Source organism: Aplosporella prunicola (genome assembly GCF_010093885.1).
Source record: "Aplosporella prunicola CBS 121167 unplaced genomic scaffold K452scaffold_110, whole genome shotgun sequence".
Lineage (NCBI taxonomy): Eukaryota > Fungi > Ascomycota > Dothideomycetes > Botryosphaeriales > Aplosporellaceae > Aplosporella > Aplosporella prunicola.
The window spans coordinates 1-20,555 of NW_022983638.1; the positions used below are offsets into that span (position 1 = coordinate 1).

The window sequence follows — 20,555 nt, forward strand, 5'->3', positions numbered from 1 at the left end:
GGGGGTGGTGTTTTTCTTTTGTTGCTGTTGCTGTTTTTGTTGTGGCTTTTGCTAAAAATGGGGGGTTGTTTGTTTTTCGTGTTTCGTTTTTCGTTTATGTGTCTTTTTTCTTATTGTGTTGTCTTTGCGTTTTCGTGTTGAGGCTGGGGTGGGGTTGGAAGGAAATAGACGGAATGGAGGGGATGGGATGGGATGGGATGGAATATAGATTGGATGGGGAAGGGAAGGGAATGGAATACTATGGTATGGAACGGAATAGGAAAGGGAGAGGTCTTGCTTTCCGCGAGGGACGGAGGAAGGAGTTTATAGTAATTGGTAGTGGAAAAAGTCGAGGGTTTGGTTTGTTTGGATGGTTGGTTGAGTTTGTGTGGTTGTGTGGTTGTAAGTGAGAGGGTTTGGAAAAGCCTTGTCACCGTGTGTGCGAGCGAGAGTGTGTGCGAGTGAGATGGAAGCTGGACGAGGACGAAGTCGAGGACGAGGACGGGGACGGGACAGGACGCGCGTCGTGCTGGCCGCGCGTTCGCTGGGGAGCTGGCTTGCTTGCTTGTCTGTCTGGCTGTCTGGCTGTCTACCTACCTACTTACCCGACTTCCTACCTAAATTCCACTGTTCGCCTACTTGATTAAAAAACTACCTATTTAAAATCATCCAAATATGATCGATCTACTTACACACTTACTCGTGCACTGCGCGCACGTATCCGCACTGCTTTACTGACACACTCACTGACTCTATGACTGATTAGACACCAAATATTCGCGATAGCGACAGCGGCAGCGAAGGGGCCAAGTAACGTAGCGACGTGGTTGGTAGGTAGGTATGGAGGTATTGCATGGCATAGCTAACTAGCCGACGTTGAGTGTTTAGTTAAGGGGTTTTGAATTGAAAGGCAGAGTATGGTATGGCAGCGCAAGCGACCAGCAGCGGTAGTAGTAAAATGACCGACACGCTGTGCTGGCGATTAAAAAGATAAATAAACAGGTGGTGGTTGCGCTGCAGTGGTGGTGGGGGCTGGCTATATCTTTGCCACGAGGGATGCGGGGCGCGGAGAAGTGGCCTGTAAAAAAGCTTAGGCTAATGACTGGAAAATATAACGTAGTTGGCCTGGAAACGGAGCGGGATTGGAGTTAGGGTTGGGATTAGGGCCGTGCTGAAACAGTGTTTGCGGGGTGTTTATATATCTGAAGGAAGGGGGTGAGGGGGAGCGACATCCTTGAGTATAGCACGCGCCCGCTGCAATTAATTAACAGCGAAGCGTAATCGAACGTCAAGTTAACGTTTTTTCTTTCCGACAACTCTCCAAGCCTCTTTCTATCAGTCTTTTTCTAATACTCCTGATTTTTTCACAGTGCAGAGGAAAAAAGGTTGGTGTCGGGAAGCGGCAAAAGCCGCCCCACGGCGATTGATTATTGAAGAAATTACCACTACTACAAGTTAGGTGTACCTTTGCTCTATAACGCTATCGTTGCCGTAATCAGAGCGTGATTAGCTATTACCGAAGTCCTCACTCGCGCCATTCCACAGCCCATCATCCACCACTACTACTACTACTACTACCACCACACTCCATCGACCCGATCCACCGCCAACTTCGCCATTAGATGCGCGTGCTTATTGATACTGGATAGGAGCAACAATTTAGTTCTTGACGCAGCCGCACTCGCCAGAGAGGATGGCGCCGAGGCCGACCAGGAGGTCGCCGACGGAGGGAAGGACGGAGGCAACGATCTCCCAGACGGTGGCCAGGACGCCGCCAACGACCTCCTCGACAACGAGCAGGAGCTGGGCGAGGACGTGGACGAGCATGGTGATGACAGCACCGAGAAGAAGGTCGATGGCTGTGCGTTTGCGTTAGCATCTTGTCGTTGTGTTCACATCTGGGAATGGCAGAAAACTTACTGGCACCGAGGTTGTTGACGACGTTGACCAGAGTGCAGGCGATTTCGAGGACGAGCTTGACGACGAGGCTGATGATGGCCTTGACATCGACGTTGGCGTCAACCTTGATGCCGCCGATCTTGACGGAGGCGTCGGCGACCAGGGAGGTGATGTGGCGCAGGTCAACCTTGATGTCGATGAGGGCGCCGCTCTTGTCGGCCGGGGAGGGGGTCTCGGGGAGACCGCTGACGGTCTTGTTGATGGAGCCAGTGTGCGTCTGGATCTTGACGAACAGAGTCTCGAGGACATCAATGACGGTGGTCTCGCCAGAGAAGGTGTCGGAGCCGGAGCCAGAGCCAGAGCCAGCAGCGTCGGTGTTGCCTCCAGCGTTGGCGCTAGCACCAGCACCGGCGCCGACGGCAGCGGCGGCCGTCTGCGTCGTGGTGGAGTAGGTCTCCGAGGTGATGGTGGTCGAGATGTCCGTCTCGATGGTGGTGGCGGCGGGCGCGGACATGGCACCGAGGAAGAGGCTCGAGAGAGCAAAGGCGGAGGCGAAGTTGAAGCGCATTTTGACGATTGTACTGGTACTCGAAGGAGTGACGCTGTGAGGGAATGTAGCTAAGGCGGAAAGAAAGACTGAGCTCGAAGGCTGCGAGTTGGATGGATTAGCTGTTGGGTGGTGAGGGAATCTTTGGAGGCTGCTGGCCTTCCTCTCTTATACTCGATTGAGCAGCCCTGACCATGGCAGCTCGTCGTCTCCGTGATGCTCCCCACGATACCTCTTCCAGTTGGACGCATCTGGTCCAAATGATGCTCTTCAGGAAGCCTTCCGCTTGCGGCTAGTCGCGTAGAGATGACTTACATCACAGCCACGAGCGCCCGTGGCCCGGGCTTGCGGCTGTGGTGCGGGTGCGCAGGGGTCCTTCCTACTTGAGAGGGTGATCTACGCGCGGATAGGGGAAACGCATTGTAAACGGTCAACGCCGTTGGCCCAGGGCGTTACGAGGCTGGCCCCCGGAATGACCACCACCCAGGAAGGAACTTTCTCCCGGGTTCAGGCGTTCGGAGCCTCATTTGATCGCTGTCCGATCATGATCAATGGCCCTGCACCCTCTCCACCTGCAATTTTCTGGTCGTGCCGGCTGGCCGTCTTTCGTGCTGTTGCCCCTCCACGCGTTCAGTCTCCCCGGGCGGCCTGGCAGATCACAATTCCAGGAGGGGCAGGCGAGTGACGGGTTGTTTCGCGAAGCCATCAAGAAAACGAGCCTTACGTGGTAGCCCTACAAGGGGACACCGACGGTTGTCTCAGCGCACGGCTGCTGCCGATAAAATCCCGCGAACACATTAGAGGCGAGTACGATACCGCCCGAAAAGGGGTCTAGGCGATGGTGAGATGGCATCTCTCTGCTCTGTGGTGGCCGCGACAAAGGTATAATACAACAACCATTATCGTACCCACTCACCGTGCTTCCCTCGCCGACCACCTTCGCGAAAAAACGCCTCTCGGGTTCGAAGCGCGAAGGAAGCCGAACCCCTGCGCCGATCAGACACGGCAGCCCACTACCCGGTGATCTTAGCGGCCGTTCAGCGCCGCATCCGCCCCAAGCGCCGCCCTGTGAAAATGGCGCCCGCAAGGTGGTAAAGCACGATAGTCATTCCAGAAGGGAGATCTCTGATAGGGAGTCGAGCCATTTGCTTACCAGGGACTCATGGGGTGACGGGCATCGGGTACGTGGATTCTGGAACAATTAGACATGGCCAGTTGCTGCCAGCCAAGCCGGGTAGATGCAAGTCAAAGCTTCGAGTACGCGCCTTTGCGCGTCCAGGCTGTCACTGCCATGTTGACCGGCGAAGTGGGAAAATGTTGATGCACATTTAGCGCCTACGCCTCCCGGTGGGCCGGCGCACGGCAGTCACGGCAGACACGACGACGCGTCTGCGCCCCATTCCTCTCCCCTCCTGCTCACGCGTCGTCTAGGCCCTCGAACAGCTTCACCCCCCAAGATCTACCGGGCTTGTTGAACCGCGTCAGATACTTCTTCCCGAGCTCCTCAATCTTGTCCACGTCGGTGTCGACCAGACCGCAAGTTACTGATTCGAAGTTCTCCTTGATCCACTTCGCGTGGCTTGTCTTCGGGATCACGCTCGTGCCCCGCTGCATGCCCCATGCGAGCGCCACCTGTGCGGTCGTGCAGTTCCGCATGTCCGCGATCTTGGCCAACGCCTCGTTTTCAAGGAGCAATGGCGGTGTCTTGTGCGTATTGGCAGCACGCGAGGAGCTACGATACGTCGGGTTTGAGTTTCCCAATGGCGAGTACGCGGTTACGTGTATGCCATGCTCTTGATGCAGCTCGACCCAGCCCTTTTGCTGCAAGTACGGGTGAAGCTCCATCTGATGCACTGCAGGCTTGATGGAAGACTTCTTGATCAGCTTCTTGAGCTGGTGAGGAGAAAAGTTGGACACGCCGATGTTGCGGACCGTGCCGAGCAGCGGGAGCTTCTCCATGGAGTGCCATGTCTGTTGACCATTAGTTCATGTAAGAATAACTCCTTGCTATACGACTGACCTTGATATAGTCGTAGTCGAGCTTAGAACTGCCACCGACGGGCCAGTGCATCAGATACAGATCCAGGTAGCCGACGCCGAGATCCTTCAACGTCTTGTTCAGCCCCTCTTCGACCTTGTTCAGCTTGCCATGGTGGTCATTCCAGAGCTTGCTGGTCACCCAAATGTCCTCTCTCTTGAGACCGGCCTTCTCCAGGCCCTCCGCGATACCCTTACCGACCGCCTCCTCGTTCCCATATGCGGCCGCACAATCAATGTGACGATAACCCTCTTGGATGGCGAGGGACACGGCTTCGGTGGTATTGGACGGCGATACTTTTAGGTTCCAAGTCCCAAAGCCTAGAATCGGAGGTGCATCGCCTTGGCTTGGCTCCAATGGCGACTGAGGCTTGTCGGCCTGAGCCAATGCGGCTATGGTCAGAAGACCTGCGGTTAATGAGGCGTATGGTAGCATTTTGATAACCTCGTCACGGCTGGAGCGATGTTGGAGGGTGTTGCGTCTCCTTCCATCAGTCCAGGCCGTCTCCGCACTTGTACGCCCATACGACGGGATGATGTCATTATAAGGCGGGACGGCTCCGCCGAGTCACGTGCCTGTGTAATGCAACGAAGTGTCCGAACCCAATCGGAGAAAACACGCTTGGACAACAAGCCCCCTGCTTCGCAGCCGGGCACGGCGTACTCATGTTGCACTGCTTTTGCCGCCGGCGAACGCGGCAGGCACGAACAGCAGTGGCTGTCGCGAGCATCTCCGCGTTCTTGGCATTCTAGAGAGTTGGCACTAATTACGAGTACGAAGCGGGTGATAAAATTAGCATGATCTAACTTTAGTGGTGCTAGCACCAAATCTTGTTTGGATGGAGTAGAATATCATGTGGGGATGGCTGGAGAAGTAGGTACTACTACAACTGTAGCACTGGTCACGGCCACGATCTAAAATTTCCTACAAACTGCGCCGAGCCGCCTTGGTATTACTTGAGGGACCTCCGTAGCAAGGATGCCTGGTAATATATTCAAGGCTATGTGAGATCATATCCTTGCTCATGGGCGCCTTAACCGTGGCTAAATCGGGTGCAACATACTCATTGGTGACTGAGGTTTCGATTTTTTCCGTAGGCTTTCGCCAATTGGCATCAAAAAGCATGCTCCAAAAGTTGAAAAGGCTATTGGTTAGTCTGTCGATTGTATTTTCTTGAGGGGGATTGACGTGAACGATATAAGCTCCAATTGTAATCTCCAATTAGGCCACTAGGCTATCATTCTCATTATCAGCATGAGCTTTGACATTGTGCGGCAGTTGAACACGAAATGATGTGAGGAGTCCGTTTATATCGGCACTAGGAAATAATCTGCGGACTGCATATCATTGTCAAGCAAAATTAAACTTATTTCCCCGCGGGACGATTTTCGAACTGAATCAATCCTTTTCATTATTGAGAAGATCCTGTGGAGTTCTCACTGTATGATGTTTTATACCATTAATTATTTTTCCTAGATCATAAAATGCATAAATTTTTAGAGTAAAAGTAATCACCAAGTTCCCGTCGTGATGAATAGTGCGACAGACTACATTTGTATTCATGTGGTGTAATTTGTTGAGACTATGTGAGATAATATCTACGCGAACCAGTGCACATAAAATTGCTTGGCTCGAAACATGTCGGTAAAACAGTCTTCAAGATTCAGGACATCAAGGATAGTAACATGAGCCAATGTACGTTTTGGTGAGACTTATCATCAACAGCGCCTCAGCTCACCCCATTATCTCCCTGGCGAGCCAAAGACAATTACTCAGCACCATTAATATCCGGGTGGGAAGTCATGTCTCCCACCCACGCCGGGAACTCGCTTTCGCTCTTCGCAGGTCTGACCTTAGTGCTGAGCACATCAATCTTGAGGTGTGGAACTTCCTCTACCGGGACGACAGTGTTGCCCTACGACACGGATTAGTGCTAAACTTGCCAAACCAGACGAAAAATACTCACCTTAAGGACTCTCCAGCGCAGGTTTTTCTTCATGTAGTCAAGCACATCGTCCTCGTTCGCACTACCCAGTTCACCAGAGTCGAACGCGCTCTGCAGCGCCTGCGTCAACATGACAGTGTCTGAGCTCAAAGCGTCGCTCTGCACACCCGTGACAGCGAGCGCCGCAACCGAGCCAACGAATCCGGGATCCAAGCTCCACGTCGTAGCATCTGAGGTAGGGTTGCCGAGTGCGAATTCGACCGCGTAAGAATCTCCGAGCGCCCCGCGAGCAAGCGTGACATTGGCGACGTAGTCAATGGGAGTGTTTCCAACACCGTCAACGTTGGCAGTGCTCGCAGTGTTGCTGGCAGCCAAACCGGAGCTGGGTGGGTACATGTTCTTGACCGTGCTTATCAAGCTGCTGTTGCTGGGGTTGCCAACGAGCTCCGGATAGGTGTATCCAAAGACTTTGGTGTCCCGGACGGAAGCAGAAGTCCAGAAAGTACCTTTAGTGTCCCTGTGGAAGGGAGTCAAGGCTTTGATAGTTTGTCAGTCTACTGGTAAAAAAATTTGAATGTGGAAGCTTACGAGAGTTGACGTCCTGTGTGCTGCCTCTCTTGATAGTCCAAGTAGATCCCTTTTGCTGTGCTGGTTGAACGTAACTTTGTGGCCAGATTGCCTGCACCAATGCTATGAGTCTGTCGACGTTACTGGAGTTTTTGGTCAGTTTAGTTTGCAGCAGAAATAGGTTTAATGCACGCACCAATGATGCAGCCAGAAAATTGGGTCGAAGGCAGAGTAGGCCAGGGAGTACATGTCCGAGTTGTATTGGAAGGAGCTGTGAATGGTGTTGTGGACGGATTCTATGCTGTTGACGGAGCTGGACCACCCGCTGTAGTGGCCGAAGATTCGGCTTACTGAATTCTGCACCGCACTGTGTCCAGACTTGAAAATGACTTCCAGTTGACCCATTTGAGTTATTGAGGCCATGTCACTGGTTGTTCCAGCGCGGATCGTCTCCGGCCACTGGTTTTGAGGCTAGAAATACTCAGTTTTATAGATGATTTCATTGGACAGCAATTACTTACTGCGCCACCGATGCTAGGGTCGTGAGGGTGGAAACGGTAGCTATACAAAGGATTGTGTATCTGACCAGTGGTGCCATTTGGAAAGCTCACTGAGACAGTCGGCTCCGAGACAGATCCCGGCAAGATGTTTCCGTTGACGGAATTGGTCGCCCAATCCCAATAGGGGAACCTCAGCTTGGCAGCAGCTGCTTGGTAAGCGGACCTCATAGTGCCTGTTGGGAATTCTCCAGCAATGGCGACTGCGTGCGAGTTCAAAACTTGCTGTAGGCTGTTAGACGATTGCTGTTACTAGACGAGAGACAATCATCATACCTCCAGAAGCGCAATGAAAGGACGATGCCACGATCCAAACAAGTTTGAACCGTGCGGGCAATACCCCGACCAATCACTTGGAGCACCGGGGACTCCATCCCAGTTTTCGAAGGGCACACCATGAATTCCTGAACGCAAGCCTGTTTAGAAGTGCATTGTATAGCCAACACTGAACTCATGCTTACCAGAAACTTTGTAAAACGACAGCATATCATTCTGGTTTGTGTTCAGGAATCTGTCCATCGCGAGAAGGAATAGATTCCACGACACGGAGTCTTGGGCCAAAGTCCGTATTTCCAGACGCGGCTGTACAGAGCCGCTAACGCCAGTAATGGCAAAGGTATCAGCACGAGCAGTCAGCCCTTCGGCATCCCTTACTGCAGGAACGACAGGAGAACCATTGGTGCTAAGCGAAAGAAGGGACGAGACGGCGATGAATGCCGCTGGAACAGAGAAGACAACCATGGTGGGCCTGATGTCAAACGATGGATTCTATGTGGGCGCTGGCTGGCAGATGTCTTATAGTCACGGTCCAGCACATCCCCTTCGCGACCAAAGCAGAATAGCACGTTCAGCCGAGCTACCATGCCCCTGAGGCGTACCATCACCACGTTGGCGGCATGGCACTCTCGTGTTCCGCCTTGTGAGAACGTGGCAAACGTCAGGTAACAGAGGACGTCACGCGAACCCAAACCGTGGTACCGAGTCCTAGGAGATGAGAATCTAAATTTATCTGTCTGATCTGCACGACTTGTTGCGGCTCTCCGGTACCAAATCGGGCAGCTCGGTGTGATGCTGGCGTCCAAATCGAACACGTGCATGGTGGTATACATCATGGCCGGCGAGTACGAGCACCGTAGATTGAGCGTCGGTGAGTCGGCATCATGCGATACGATAATTCCAGTGGTCAATGTGTACCTGAATGCAAGGTTCTTCAGCCTTCTCAAGCATTACCCTCTTTGACCGCTGCTTGGCCGTCGACGCGGTGCCGAAGCTGACCTAAGAGCAACCAGCAGCTGAGTGACGATGATTTGTTGGGCCGCATATTCGATAGCGTGGCGTCGTAGAGCGCAGCGGAGCTACAATACGAGCTGACTGCTTCTTCGAAGACCGTAGCAATGTATTCGACAAAACCTCCGCATCTAGGCGTATGTCAGCCCTAAAATGGTAAGACTTGGCGAACAATCCTCCGGATAGCGCGGCGTTTAAACATGCGGGGTTGAAGGGTTCTCGTAAAAAAATCTTTGTCGTGCAGTGAAGAATTGAGAAAGTCGGATCCCAAGCGAGCTATCCTGCAGGCGACATCGGCAGGCAAGACTGCGAACTGCAGCGCTGGAGATGAAAGGCTGTAAAGCTATGGGACTGTTACTGCCTTGCTGTTCCGTAGCGTCATGCAGAAGCACGAAAGGCGTACAATCGCCTGCAGGTCTACTCTGTAGCACCGTGGGAGACAAAAGCATTGTATAAAATGGAAACAATTCTCTGGAGCACACCGCAACTTAGCAGGAAAAACCAAAGCTAGTATAGGGCGAGACAAACACAAGTCCTTTCGGAGCTGGCGACTAGTATGTGCGTGGCTCGGGACCAGTCGTTGGTTTTCGTGTTACGAGCTAGTACCACAGGGTACCTACACCAAACAAGCTTCTTCGATCAAGCAGGCCCCATGCTCGGTAGCCGGAGCACAGTCGGGCGCTCACCACCGGTAGCCGAATGCAGTTGTATCTGACTGCACATCATGCAGCAACGGTGATGATCAATACTTCTGTGCCACTTCGCGTAAGGTGGCTGTCCGTTCAGTGCGCATCCGCCGTCCTATAGTCTGCGATAGTCAACGTGCGCCTTGGCAGAGGGATAACCTTTCGCTGGCCCCGATGCTGAGAGTTGTAGGCGTCTTAGCTCTGTTGGCCCCATGCAAGCCATCTCGCAGGATCAGCTCGTTACTTGATTGCCGCGATCAACGTGGGCTGCTGATTAGTTGCGGGGAAGCATCGAGACAGCGGACTGGACAGCGACATTCCTTGTCAGTGGCCCGGATTTCCCCAGCATACAAATGGCAAAAATAGACGCAGCTGGAAGGTGGTAATTCCAAAAGAATGAACTTTTTCGAGTGTCGCATCATACGAGCTTCGGAACCCGTGTCTGCGTGCAGCCCTGTCTGCTGCATCCTGGCTGGCATGCTTCGGTGCATCAGCCTCCAGCAGAATACGCGCAGGGGAGCTCGGTTTGAACAGGGTAGAGCAGCAGAGTGATGTTGGAGAAGAATGCGGAGCCCCAGGGGCAGCCAGGCGCCGGGCGGGCCTGACGGACAGCCGGGAAGAACCTCGGAGTTGGATTCAACCTGACGTAGATCCAGAAACCCGTCATCCTGTCATGCGGCGATCACGATTTACTCTCAACCAACACGCCGCGCTCAGCCTCTCACTGTTGATTCCGCTTTCAATCTTCGCTTTGCATATGCGCGTCTTATCCGCGCCGCCGTAGCCTGTCTCTTTGAGGCATCTCAGCCTATCCTTGTCGCGTCACCGCGGTCACACCTTACAACCTCACCGTTACAATGTTGAAACGCCCAGGCGGGCTCCAGCAGCGCAAGTCGTCGACGCCCCACTACCAGACATTTCCTACCGAGCCTCCTACCTCGCGCGGCCGTCCGCTTACATCGTCTACCGTTTCGGACGAATCCCACAATCGCAATGACTCCGACGACTCAGCCAGTCACCAAGAGTCGCCGTTGCCGCGGCGGCAGCTCGCTATTCTGGCCGTCATAGCTTTGGCGGAACAAACGGCTCTCAACTCAATCAGTCCATACTTGCCGGACATGGCATCGAGTTTTCCAGAAGTCTCGGAGGGGAAAGTCGGACTCTTTGTCGGATTGATTGCGTCGTCGTTCGCCTTGGCACAGTTTGCGACAAACTTTTTCTGGGGCTGGTTATCGGATCGTATAGGTCGCAAGCCTGTGGTGTTGATGGGGACGCTGTTTACGGCAATATGCTTCGTCGCCTTTGGGTTTTGCAAAACGCTGTGGCAGGCCATCATTGTCCAGGCTGTCATGGGTCTTGTAAACGGCAACCAGGGTGTGATATCGACGTGCTTGGGTGAGATAACCGACCGAAGCAACCAGTCGCGGGCTTTTACATACTTGCCGGTGGTTTACGGCATTGGAGGCATCACTGGGCCCATTGTTGGCGGACTGTTGGTCTTTAAGAACAACCCGTTCAACAAAAGCCAGAAGAATCCGTATCCGTACCTTGCGCCAAATCTTTTTTCCGCGGCTATCCTCACAATTGACCTGATCCTTTCAATGATCTTTCTCGAGGAGAGTCTGGAAGAGGCAAGAAATCTTCCGCCTCTAGGGAAGAGGATGGAGAACCTCTTCACGTGGCTGTGGCAATTCGCTAGCCCCAGTCGCAATCCAACATATATTCGTCGGCCATGGTCCAAGCGGCGATCCAACGGCCATGTCAGTGACGACGGCAACGAATCCGAAGAGTCAGATGAGGAATCCCAGCAGTCGGCTCCTACGCTGCTGCCGAATGTTTCCGCGGGTGAAAACCTGAGCAAGAAGGAAGTCTTCAACCGGGATACCATCCTACTTCTTCTTACGTTCCTCATTTTTCAGTTTGCCAACATTTCCTACAATTCACTGTATCCTATCTTTGGACAAGCGCCTCCCCCTACCGGTCGTAACCTCAGCCCCGAAGAGATCGGTATCTCGCTTGCATTTGCCGGTGTCATTACCATTATCTTCCAAGTCGGGATTTATGGGAAATTGCGCGAGAAGATTGGCAACAAGACAACATATCGTGTCAGCCTGGCTGCTTTTGTTGTCGCCTTCCTGTTGATGCCTTGGGTCGGATACAAAAATGGCGAGGGCACGGGCCTGGGTCTTGGACGTGGAAAGGTTCTGATGTGGATAGAGCTTGGTTTTGTGCTGATTGTGAAGACCGTTGCCGCGGTCGGAGGACTGACCTCCGCGCTTCTTCTGGTATGTCATTATCTAATTACCAACCCATTCCTGCATTCCCCATCCTACTCCCAATATTTATAACCATGTCACTTGCTAATGCTCGATACGTCTAGATCACAAACTCGGCACCAAATCACTCCGTTCTTGGCACTCTGAACGGCTTGGCACAGACATTATCTGCTGCTGGCCGTGCACTGGGACCTTTCGTGTCTGGCAGTCTATTTTCAGCTGCCACGAACATAAAACCCAAAGGTGAGGCTTTGGCTTTTGGTGTGTTTGGCGGCATAGCATTTGTCGGTTTCATTCTGAGCTTTGGCATCCGTGGCGTGGGCCTTGAGGCCGAAGGCTTCGGAGAAGAAGACACCAGCTCTGATGGAGATTACGATGACGATGATGATGATGCGGACGTAGAATCGCAACACAACGAGAGGTCCGGTCTTTTGTCTAGAAGGTGACGAGCACATGGATAGTTGATGAGTATGCGGCGGTTAGACTGCTTTCATAGCAAGGCGTTTGCTTGGTTTTGTTCCCGCTTGACGCTAAGACGTACATACAGAGAACTAGTATAGAAACCTATGAGCGTTTCATAGAGATGCTTATTTGTATATTGCACAGCAACATTTACTGCCATACCTACTTGTCTTCGTGATCGACTGTTATAAAAAAACGTGCCTGCTTGCTTATCGTCAGACGCAGGTTTACGTATTTACAGGAGACCCTACCTTTCACGTGTGTTGAGGAAATATTTGTCGACACCGGGTTACTTTTTCAAGCTTACCGCTGCCAAGAGCGGAATGCAACGGAGCTCCAATGGCCCATGCGCAAGCTTTGGACGTCATATCAAAGCAACATCAAACAATCATCACTTTGCAGACCAACAACACCATCAAAATGTTTCCCACTCTGATCAGGCAGTCTATCTTCAAGCGCCTCTTCGGCGAGGTATGGCCCGACACGGTTCGCGCGACACCATCACTACAAGTAGACTAACACATTTCAGGCCGGCGCCAAAGATGTCGTCACCATCTTCCACGCCCCGCAGAACGCCGCTTCGACTCGCATCCTCACGCTGCTCAAGCAGTCGCAGGCAACTGCACAGACGACCGCGACTGAAGACCAGGCGTCTAGCCATGACACGCAGAGCAAGGCGGAGCGCACCGAGTTCGAGCTCGACGTCCAGGAGGGTGAACCTACTAGCGATCAATTGAGGACCATCCTCGAATACATGGGTAGCGATAGCGCGGGCAAGATAATCACTGGGGCGGTCAGCGAGGAGGATGCTGTGAAGAAGTTCAAGAGCAGCCCGAGCGCTTTCGTTAGGCCGTTGGTACGTTGAGATACAAGACGAGGCGCTGAAACCGAGAGTGAAGAATAATGCTGACAGGCTTGCAGGTTGTGGATTGGAATGCTGGTCGTGCTGTTGTCGGGGAGAACGAGTCGGAAATTTTGCGCTTGGTCAAGGAGATTCCCCGGGACGGCAGCTCTAAATAGAGAGCAACCTACCCTTCTGGCGCGAAGGAGTGAGTAAGACGCCGCATCATCTGGCTGTTGCACTATTGTTGTTGTAAGACTGCGTGGTTGGCGGGAAAGTCGACCGTCATCACTGTAAATAAGGGTCAAGCCAAAGCTCAAGCTAATGTGAAGCCAATTGGGCATGTTAACATGGGTATACGTCATACTAGCACTTATTTGCAGGCCGGTTATAAGCAGGGGTCTTGGACTTTGTGTTAAGAAGTTACCCGTGGCCGTGACGGGCCGTTTCTTTCTAGAAGTCGGTCGTTTGCGCTCTTGCCTTCTCTGTCAAACGCGCTCGCTACACACGCACAAAGGCGCATCTGCAGCGCGTAGGCGCGTCGTTCCTTCCTCTAACTCTCTCTAGCAGTACCTACAACTACCCGCCTTTCCTCATTAAACTTTGTCACCAACCTTCGTCACCAGCCTTCGTCGCACGCAAGCTCCTCGCGCGCTGTCAAGATTGTACCTCTTTCTGAGAACATCCTTCGTTTACTCTTCACTGCCATCTACTCCTTCGCCCGGCATCGCGCGCTCGCTTGTAGCTTGCTGGCCGTTCCGTGGCTCGGGTGCGAAAAGGTGAAGCGAGGCGGCTCACCTCTTCCATGTACCTCAACCCGCCAACTACACCGCCTGACGAGGCTATCACCATGGGTAGAGCTATGATATCGACACACGGCGGCAAGAAGGAACCTCGCTCTGGCGATGACGCTCCTCCGCCGATTGTCCGTCCCCCGGTCAAGGCTGTTCTCGACAAACAAGTCAAGATGTATGCCGACTTTGCGCGTCTTGACGCACCCGAGCACTGCGCCAACATTTATCCTACCGTCGAAATGAAAGATCTTGGCGATCACTTCGACGACTACGACCTCAAGTTCCAGGGTGCCATGTTCCTCCTCAGTGTCGTCAACCTCATGGCTAAAGAAAATGCCTGGGAGGTCGGAATCTTCATGGGTACATACACTCGTAAGTATAGCCACCCTGACGATCGCCACGTTTTCCACACAATCTTCCTCGAGGATGAGCGGAATGTCGAGAAGGTTTTCTCCGCAGACCTGCTCGAAAAGTACTCCAAGCGCTTTCTCCAACAGGCGGCCCACCAAATGAAGCTCGCGTTGGTTGACGTGTTTAATTATCAAGCCGAAGAAGGAATCGCCAAAGGCCCCAAGCGCTCTGAGCCGGAAAAGCAGAAGGGTCAGCCTGAGGGTCAGGCCAACGTGGCAATTACTACTTCTACAAAACCCACCATGGGGCACTCTGAGGAAGATCGTCCCGATGCGTCTGCTGAGGCACCCAAGACCAACATCACCTCACCCAAGTCCTCATCGCTGCACATTGAACAGCAGCCGAACCAAAACAAGCATGATGCCGCACTTATAAGTGCACCCGCCAAGCTCGAGTCTGAGAAGATAGCCATCCTACGTCAGCCGAACGAGCAGAACCAGCCAACTGCTCAGCCCTTAGGAGGCCCTGCTTCTCAACCTTTGGAAAAGCCTCCCGCTCAAGCCCCACAGGCTCTTTCTGCGCGTACACATTCTCCCTATGCTCAGGCCCGTGTCCCGCATATTCAAGCCTCTTCGCACTTGCAGACTCTCCTTCCACAGGTGCAAACCTCCCCCCAGATTCAGGCTCGCTCCCCGAGCATGCAACCTCATCAGCAGATGGCATCTCCTCATCAGAGCCCATTCTCCCAACAGATCCCTCCAGTCATTATGCCGCATGATAGACCTGGTGCTACTCGCCACGTCTCTGCAATGTCCTTTGGTCACATACCTTCTCAGGGTCCGTCGCCCATTCCTCAAGGACCAGCGTTCTTTCATCCGGGATCCAACTTTGGCCACCCGGGAGGATACCCACAGCAACCCATCATGGACCCCACTGCTGCTTGTAAGTACCTTAATACCAGCGGAGGTTCAAGCAAACCACTGATCTTAACTACAGCGTTCATGCCTACTCAGCAGTACATGAATCTCTATGGCTACCAGGGCCCCCATATGGTTATGCAGGCGCCCTCTGCTCCGTCGCCTATGGCTCAGGCCCAACTTCCGTTCCCCGTTCAGCTTGGATCCTTTCCTTCAGAGGCATTCGCTCCGTTTGTCCCTCAATACATGCAAGAAGGTCCGCCTAATATGGCCAACATGCACCAGGCACAGCAAATGCTTAACAACAGGCCCCGTCGCGGGTCTATGCGGAACAACCATGGTGGGCAGAGGCCCGGCTTTTACCAAGAGCAGCTCATGCCTATGCAGCAGTACGGTCAACCACAGCAACGTGGTCATGGCTATAGTACACGTGCTGGGCCAGGTAACAGGCATAGCTCTATCGGACACTTCTCAGGCCGTGGGGGTCGCCGATCCTCGATGCGGGGAAACTACTCTACACCGGTTGTGGCTCACTCGCAGCGCCGGGAGCCCCAGATCACCTCCGAGACAGAGCCTTTTCCACCATTCCAAAATCAAGACGAACTCGACAAGGACCTTTGCCGGCCCGATCATATTGGCGAAAACAGGGAAGATGTCCAGGAAGTCTGGGTTCATGGCATCAACGTGAACATGCCTCTTCAACAGATTGCCAACGACCTGCAGATGATGGTCGAGACTCGCCTTGCTGTGCCAACCGGAGGCATCCGCGTGCTGACCGATATCAATCAGCAGCCTTACGCCTACATTCAGTGAGTCATTCTTCTCGGTCTAAGGTTGGGAACTAAATGATATTAACGTAGTGAACTTAGGTTTTTCTCTGCGGCTGATGCCCGCAGAGCTTTGAAGGAGCTGAGCGGCGTTCTACTCTACTCTCATCCCCTTGTTGTCCAGGTGCCTGAGAAGTACTACGCTGAGAGCGGAGCGGCACGCGTGGATCTGCGAGGACATGCTCGGACGCCGGCCAACTACGCCACTGTCAACTACTATGACAACCATCATAGGGCATCCTTACACCATAACCCTCGAAGTTTCTCTATGGATTACGGTTTCCATGAAGCCCGCGCCCCGGGCCTCAACTTAGCCAGGCACCAGCCTGGCCCCTCTCGTACGGTGGGTTCGATCAGGGACGAGCTTGGTCTTTCCGTTCACAGCGGAAATGTTGCCAACGCACCGGTTACCTACTCTCGACAAGATGCCCGTAGTGGACTTCAGCCCCCGCCTGTACGTCTGGAGCCAGCTATCGTCACTCGTGAGCCCTTGAAGGCTGTCGAGCATGAGGCACAGCATACAGCTCAAGTTCGTTCAGGTAAACGCCGTAACAAAGGTCACGCCGCACGAGCACGCTCAGAATCACGTACTTCTGGAGCGGAACTGCCTGAGAGTACCGAATCGCGTTCCTCTGAAGTGCTTGACAAGAAACCCAATCAAACGCAAAAGAAGAATCAGAAGCGTGGTGGCAAGGGTGCGACTGTGACTTTTCAGTCGAAATCGGATGTGGGCGGTAACGCTAGCACGGTAGGGAAGCATGCGAACAAGTCTCAGCGTTCTGAGCGCGAGAGGTCGGTTGAGTCGACCGCGGCTCCCTCCGAAGATTCATCCGCCAAGCCTTCCGCTGCTGTCGAAGGCAATAGTGAAGTTGGAAGCACCGATGCTTTTGGTGTTGAGCAGCCAGTTGCTGATACTGGAAGTGGTACCTCTGATGCCCAAGCCACTCCGGTGAAGACAACCACAACAGGGCTAGAATCAACTCCTCCTGTGGAGCGCTCTCCCTCAGTTCCGAAACAAATGACCCAAGAGCGATTCTTCACACCTATTGGAGAAGCCATGCCTCCAGCCATTGCTGTGGAAGAGACTACTAACCAGGACACTGAGGAAGTTTTGGCTGAGCAAACCGACAACCCCGACAATGGTGACGACAGTTTCATCACTGCTATAGATGAACAAGAGGACTTCCAGCCAGTTTCGCCAAAGATCGAAAACCATCAAGAAGATGCCACCTCTGCCAAGCCTGAACATGTGTCTCCTGAGGCTACTATCTCTTGCCCGCCGACTGCAGAGGCTGATATTGATCCCACTGATGTTGAGCGCGAGCTTGTTGAAACATTCGGCCAGCCAATCAAGTCGTGGGCAGACGACTCTACCGAGTCTGCACAAACGGCTCTTCCTACTGAGAAGGCTCAGTCTACTGGTGAAGCTTCGAGCACTGGTCCACCTGACGAAATACAGGTAGAGGGCGAGACCACTACCGAACCCAAGAAGCCTGCTCAACCTGGTCCCAAGCAGACCGAGTCTCTCTACCCATTCGCTCGTAACAAGAAGGGTAGCAAGAAGAAGACACAGACCCCTAAGAAGCAGGAGGGTAAGGGTAAGAAGAAGAGCGGACAGGGTGACAAGGGTGGAGCGAGTAGACAAGGTCAAGGTCAGTATTTTTCTAACCCCACATGTCGTGCATCTGATATCTCTATCTCTCAGGATCCGACTTCAGCGCTGCCTAGTAAACTTGGCGGCATGCCCAAACCGTCCCTTGCTATCTCTAACACTATCGGCAGCCGACAATCAGAGCTAATGAGCAACCGAATGGTGACTGAACATACTTGTATGGGAGGGCAGGATGGTAGTGAATCTAAAGGGGGGATGTACGATATGGAGAGGGACTACAATGACGATGCTGTTGCTGGTGGCTCAAAGGTTCTGGATTTTGCTGGACAAAGGCTCTCTGGTAAGGATGGTGTTGACCGAAAGAGTGTCATCCGCGAGGATGTCACCAAGGACAATGCTTCCAAACCTGTTGCTTGTATGGAGAGTGGCTCTGAGGAACTTGCTCTTTCTCAAAACATACATACTACACAAATCAACAAGATTCAGCCTTACGATGACCTCAGCTATGATTGTGACCCAGCTGGTAGCGATAAGGATGGACTTGACTTTGATGGCAAGGCACTGTCATGGTACTCTATCATAAAGTTCCGGACATTTTGCCCACTCCTTCTGAGTGTTTTGCCCGTCCCTTAACTACATGTTTAGTGAAATCTGCTGTGTTCAGAGTACTCCTTAGGTGGGTACGGTCAGTTGTTGCTTGGTGGATATATTAAAAAATGACAAGATGTTAGGTATTAACACAGTTAAAAAGACGCCAATCAAGTAAAGTTTTAGAGTAACCCATAAGGTTACGAGAACAAAAAGAATACAACGCTAGAGACCAATTCATGCTTTGTGAGTGGATAACCATTTTGAGGTAGACGCCACCGATTAACATGGATCAATTTCTTGATATGGTCTTGAAGGAATTGGGAGATCCACACCATGACAGTAACAACGTTATCAGTATAGCGGCATCGTGATGGCCTTCTGGCACTGTAGAGCCGCTAACTTATCCTGGAGACGGCTTCATCGGTTCAGAGGCTTCATACTACGACAAAAAAGACACTTTGAAGTAAGCATTTGGAAGATACAGTGGCTTGAAGTCTTGCAAGTTTGGTAAAATATCCCCGCGCGTTTAACTCCGCACCAGCTCAAAAGGAGACGTTTGATATCGCTCAGTAATCGGTGGTTTTAGGTTCCATGAAAATATTCCGGCAAGCATACTGTTGAGACGGCCAGCAGCTGGTGGTTTAGGCCGTCGCATGCTGACGCATTCTCCATGACGGCGTTGCGGATGAGATGAAGTTGGGGTGCGGCTGGCGCCAAGCCGCATGCGGGCGGCGCGGATGCTCCTCCAATCACGCCCGGACCGACGTTCCTCCGCCGCACAAACATCCGCTTACCCAAATTCTACACCACCTGGTTGTTGCCGACGACAATCGAGAAACTAACGACCAACAGCGACTCCAGGGCCCGCACGCACAACCATCACAATGCGGACCTACGACGACACCTTCAGCGGTCAGAAGATCTACCCTGGCAAGGTGCGTTACGGGCTACCAAATCCACCGCCGCGCAGCAACGACACCCCAGGCTCCGAGGGGCGACAAGGAGGGATAGGGCTTCGCGGCGGTGGCACGATTTGAGGAGGAAAACAACGTGCTGACTTATGCCTTTCGCATCACACAGGGCAAGCTCTACATCCGTGGTGACTCCAAGATCTTCCGTTTCCAGAACGGCAAGAGCGAGAGCCTGTTCCTCCAGCGCAAGAACCCTCGCCGCATTGCCTGGACCACCCTCTACAGGAGGCAGCACAGGAAGGGTATCTCTGAGGTTAGTGGGCACCGACGCCGCGCAGCGCTCTCCGCAACGTCCGCGCATCGAGTCGACATCGCGCAACACGATCCTCGCAACCGATCCGGCGCGCAACCGGAGCAGCGTGCTTTCCGCACACCACAAAGGGCATCTGGCTAATGCGTTTCGCACAAAATAGGAGGTTGCCAAGAAGCGCACTCGCCGTACCGTGAAGCACCAGCGTGCTATCGTCGGTGCTTCCCTCGACGTCCTCAAGGAGCGCCGCGGCCAGCGCCCCGAGGCCCGTTCCGCCGCCCGCCAGGCCGCCATCAAGGAGGGCAAGGAGAAGAAGGCTGCGTTGGAGAGCAAGAAGAAGCTGGAGAAGGCCAAGAGCGCGGCCGGCGCGGCCCGCGGCCAGGCCCAGAAGATCACCAGCAAGCAGGGTGCTAAGGGTTCGGCGCCCAAGGCCCAGGCCAAGAGCCGTTAAGAGCAAACAAAAATGGTTCTTGCGTGATGGTGGCATGGGTGCCCGGTGTTGCTTTTCTGATGGTTGCCTGAAGCTCGGACAAAATGGGCGATTTTCGAGAGGGTTTGGGCTGAGTTTCTTGCCGGTATTGTGACATAGGGTCAGGCTTTTACGGCAAATAAAGTTCACGTCCTCACGTGTCTGCCCTCGGCTGATTTTTTGCCGTTGTTGCGAGCTGATGGTGATAGTCAACAGCCAGCTCAACGGAAATACCAAGAATAAACGAATACCCAATGTCACACGGCTTTGCCACCCCTTCTCGTTGCGCGAGAGTCCGTCCAGACCCGTGGAACGTCATTCAGTATCTATGACGGAAGAGTGTATGACGTCTTACCGGACTTATCAGAGGGTCTTCCTGTGAATGTTGCTTCCTATACCGACGTCGTTTCCTTGTCCCTTTCGGCTACTACTTGGTATTGGCATAGCATGCTTCATACGGCCCATTTCCTCCTTATACCAGGCTACAAGGGCATTATCCGAGGCCGCCATCCTTCACTGTGTAGCCCATAACCGGTCTTAAGCATATCATTCCCGATCTCTTGTTTTTTAAGCACCGCCTCTAAAGTTTCCTGTTCCATTACTCATCGTCTCCGCTAATTACGACACGAATTGGAAGCTTCATTGCTGCATCTAGGATGGACTGTGCTCACGGACGCCACCCCCCCCCC

The 20,555-nt window shown here is 53.1% G+C and overlaps 6 protein-coding genes across 6 annotated transcripts; 3 read left to right on the forward strand and 3 right to left on the reverse strand.

Annotated features, from left to right (window-relative positions):
* Nucleotides 1–1,411: 1,411 nt before the first annotated feature.
* K452DRAFT_323043 (uncharacterized protein) lies at nucleotides 1,412–2,446 on the reverse strand (the record flags this gene model as incomplete). Its single annotated transcript, XM_033544591.1, has 2 exons — nucleotides 1,412–1,838; nucleotides 1,900–2,446. 2 exons carry the CDS (start codon nucleotides 2,444–2,446, stop codon nucleotides 1,639–1,641), a joined length of 747 nt encoding a protein of 248 aa, XP_033391163.1. The 3' UTR covers nucleotides 1,412–1,638.
* Nucleotides 2,447–3,513: 1,067 nt separating this feature from the next.
* K452DRAFT_281516 (uncharacterized protein) lies at nucleotides 3,514–4,963 on the reverse strand. The gene is made up of 2 exons (XM_033539500.1): nucleotides 4,446–4,963; nucleotides 3,514–4,396 (listed from the first exon to the last, which is right to left on the reverse strand). Exons 1-2 carry the CDS (start codon nucleotides 4,896–4,898, stop codon nucleotides 3,842–3,844), a joined length of 1,008 nt encoding a protein of 335 aa, XP_033391164.1. The 5' UTR covers nucleotides 4,899–4,963; the 3' UTR covers nucleotides 3,514–3,841.
* Nucleotides 4,964–6,150: 1,187 nt separating this feature from the next.
* Nucleotides 6,151–8,307, reverse strand: K452DRAFT_323045 (uncharacterized protein). The gene is made up of 7 exons (XM_033544592.1): nucleotides 7,994–8,307; nucleotides 7,809–7,936; nucleotides 7,497–7,757; nucleotides 7,172–7,446; nucleotides 6,997–7,118; nucleotides 6,430–6,944; nucleotides 6,151–6,378 (listed from the first exon to the last, which is right to left on the reverse strand). The coding sequence occupies exons 1-7, from the start codon at nucleotides 8,271–8,273 to the stop codon at nucleotides 6,232–6,234; spliced, it is 1,728 nt and encodes a 575-aa protein (XP_033391165.1). The 5' UTR covers nucleotides 8,274–8,307; the 3' UTR covers nucleotides 6,151–6,231.
* Nucleotides 8,308–10,188: 1,881 nt separating this feature from the next.
* K452DRAFT_323046 (uncharacterized protein) lies at nucleotides 10,189–12,401 on the forward strand. Its single transcript, XM_033544593.1, has 2 exons — nucleotides 10,189–11,790; nucleotides 11,886–12,401. Exons 1-2 carry the CDS (start codon nucleotides 10,363–10,365, stop codon nucleotides 12,225–12,227), a joined length of 1,770 nt encoding a protein of 589 aa, XP_033391166.1. The 5' UTR covers nucleotides 10,189–10,362; the 3' UTR covers nucleotides 12,228–12,401.
* Nucleotides 12,402–12,624: 223 nt separating this feature from the next.
* On the forward strand, nucleotides 12,625–13,484 carry K452DRAFT_260659 (uncharacterized protein). Its single transcript, XM_033538541.1, has 3 exons — nucleotides 12,625–12,714; nucleotides 12,773–13,099; nucleotides 13,165–13,484. The coding sequence occupies exons 1-3, from the start codon at nucleotides 12,664–12,666 to the stop codon at nucleotides 13,261–13,263; spliced, it is 477 nt and encodes a 158-aa protein (XP_033391167.1). The 5' UTR covers nucleotides 12,625–12,663; the 3' UTR covers nucleotides 13,264–13,484.
* Nucleotides 13,485–19,024: 5,540 nt separating this feature from the next.
* Nucleotides 19,025–20,284, forward strand: K452DRAFT_293210 (uncharacterized protein). The gene is made up of 3 exons (XM_033541520.1): nucleotides 19,025–19,111; nucleotides 19,257–19,400; nucleotides 19,561–20,284. Exons 1-3 carry the CDS (start codon nucleotides 19,061–19,063, stop codon nucleotides 19,846–19,848), a joined length of 483 nt encoding a protein of 160 aa, XP_033391168.1. The 5' UTR covers nucleotides 19,025–19,060; the 3' UTR covers nucleotides 19,849–20,284.
* The last annotated feature ends 271 nt before the right edge of the window (nucleotides 20,285–20,555 follow it).

Excerpts from the sequence above, each read along its gene's own strand:
- K452DRAFT_260659 (XM_033538541.1), top strand. The coding sequence starts at position 12,664 with ATGTTTCCCACTCTGATCAGGCAGTCTATCTTCAAGCGCCTCTTCGGC. Across the intron at positions 12,715-12,772 it reads TCAAGCGCCTCTTCGGCGAG|GCCGGCGCCAAAGATGTCGT; the intron begins GTATGGCCCGAC and ends AACACATTTCAG. Across the intron at positions 13,100-13,164 it reads GCGCTTTCGTTAGGCCGTTG|GTTGTGGATTGGAATGCTGG; the intron begins GTACGTTGAGAT and ends ACAGGCTTGCAG.
- K452DRAFT_281516 (XM_033539500.1), bottom strand. The coding sequence starts at position 4,898 with ATGCTACCATACGCCTCATTAACCGCAGGTCTTCTGACCATAGCCGCA. Across the intron at positions 4,397-4,445 it reads TCGACTACGACTATATCAAG|ACATGGCACTCCATGGAGAA; the intron begins GTCAGTCGTATA and ends AATGGTCAACAG.
- K452DRAFT_293210 (XM_033541520.1), top strand. The coding sequence starts at position 19,061 with ATGCGGACCTACGACGACACCTTCAGCGGTCAGAAGATCTACCCTGGC. Across the intron at positions 19,112-19,256 it reads AGAAGATCTACCCTGGCAAG|GGCAAGCTCTACATCCGTGG; the intron begins GTGCGTTACGGG and ends CGCATCACACAG. Across the intron at positions 19,401-19,560 it reads ACAGGAAGGGTATCTCTGAG|GAGGTTGCCAAGAAGCGCAC; the intron begins GTTAGTGGGCAC and ends CGCACAAAATAG.
- K452DRAFT_323045 (XM_033544592.1), bottom strand. The coding sequence starts at position 8,273 with ATGGTTGTCTTCTCTGTTCCAGCGGCATTCATCGCCGTCTCGTCCCTT. Across the intron at positions 7,937-7,993 it reads GTCGTTTTACAAAGTTTCTG|GAATTCATGGTGTGCCCTTC; the intron begins GTAAGCATGAGT and ends GCTTGCGTTCAG. Across the intron at positions 6,379-6,429 it reads TGCGCTGGAGAGTCCTTAAG|GGCAACACTGTCGTCCCGGT; the intron begins GTGAGTATTTTT and ends TCCGTGTCGTAG.
- K452DRAFT_323046 (XM_033544593.1), top strand. The coding sequence starts at position 10,363 with ATGTTGAAACGCCCAGGCGGGCTCCAGCAGCGCAAGTCGTCGACGCCC. Across the intron at positions 11,791-11,885 it reads TGACCTCCGCGCTTCTTCTG|ATCACAAACTCGGCACCAAA; the intron begins GTATGTCATTAT and ends CGATACGTCTAG.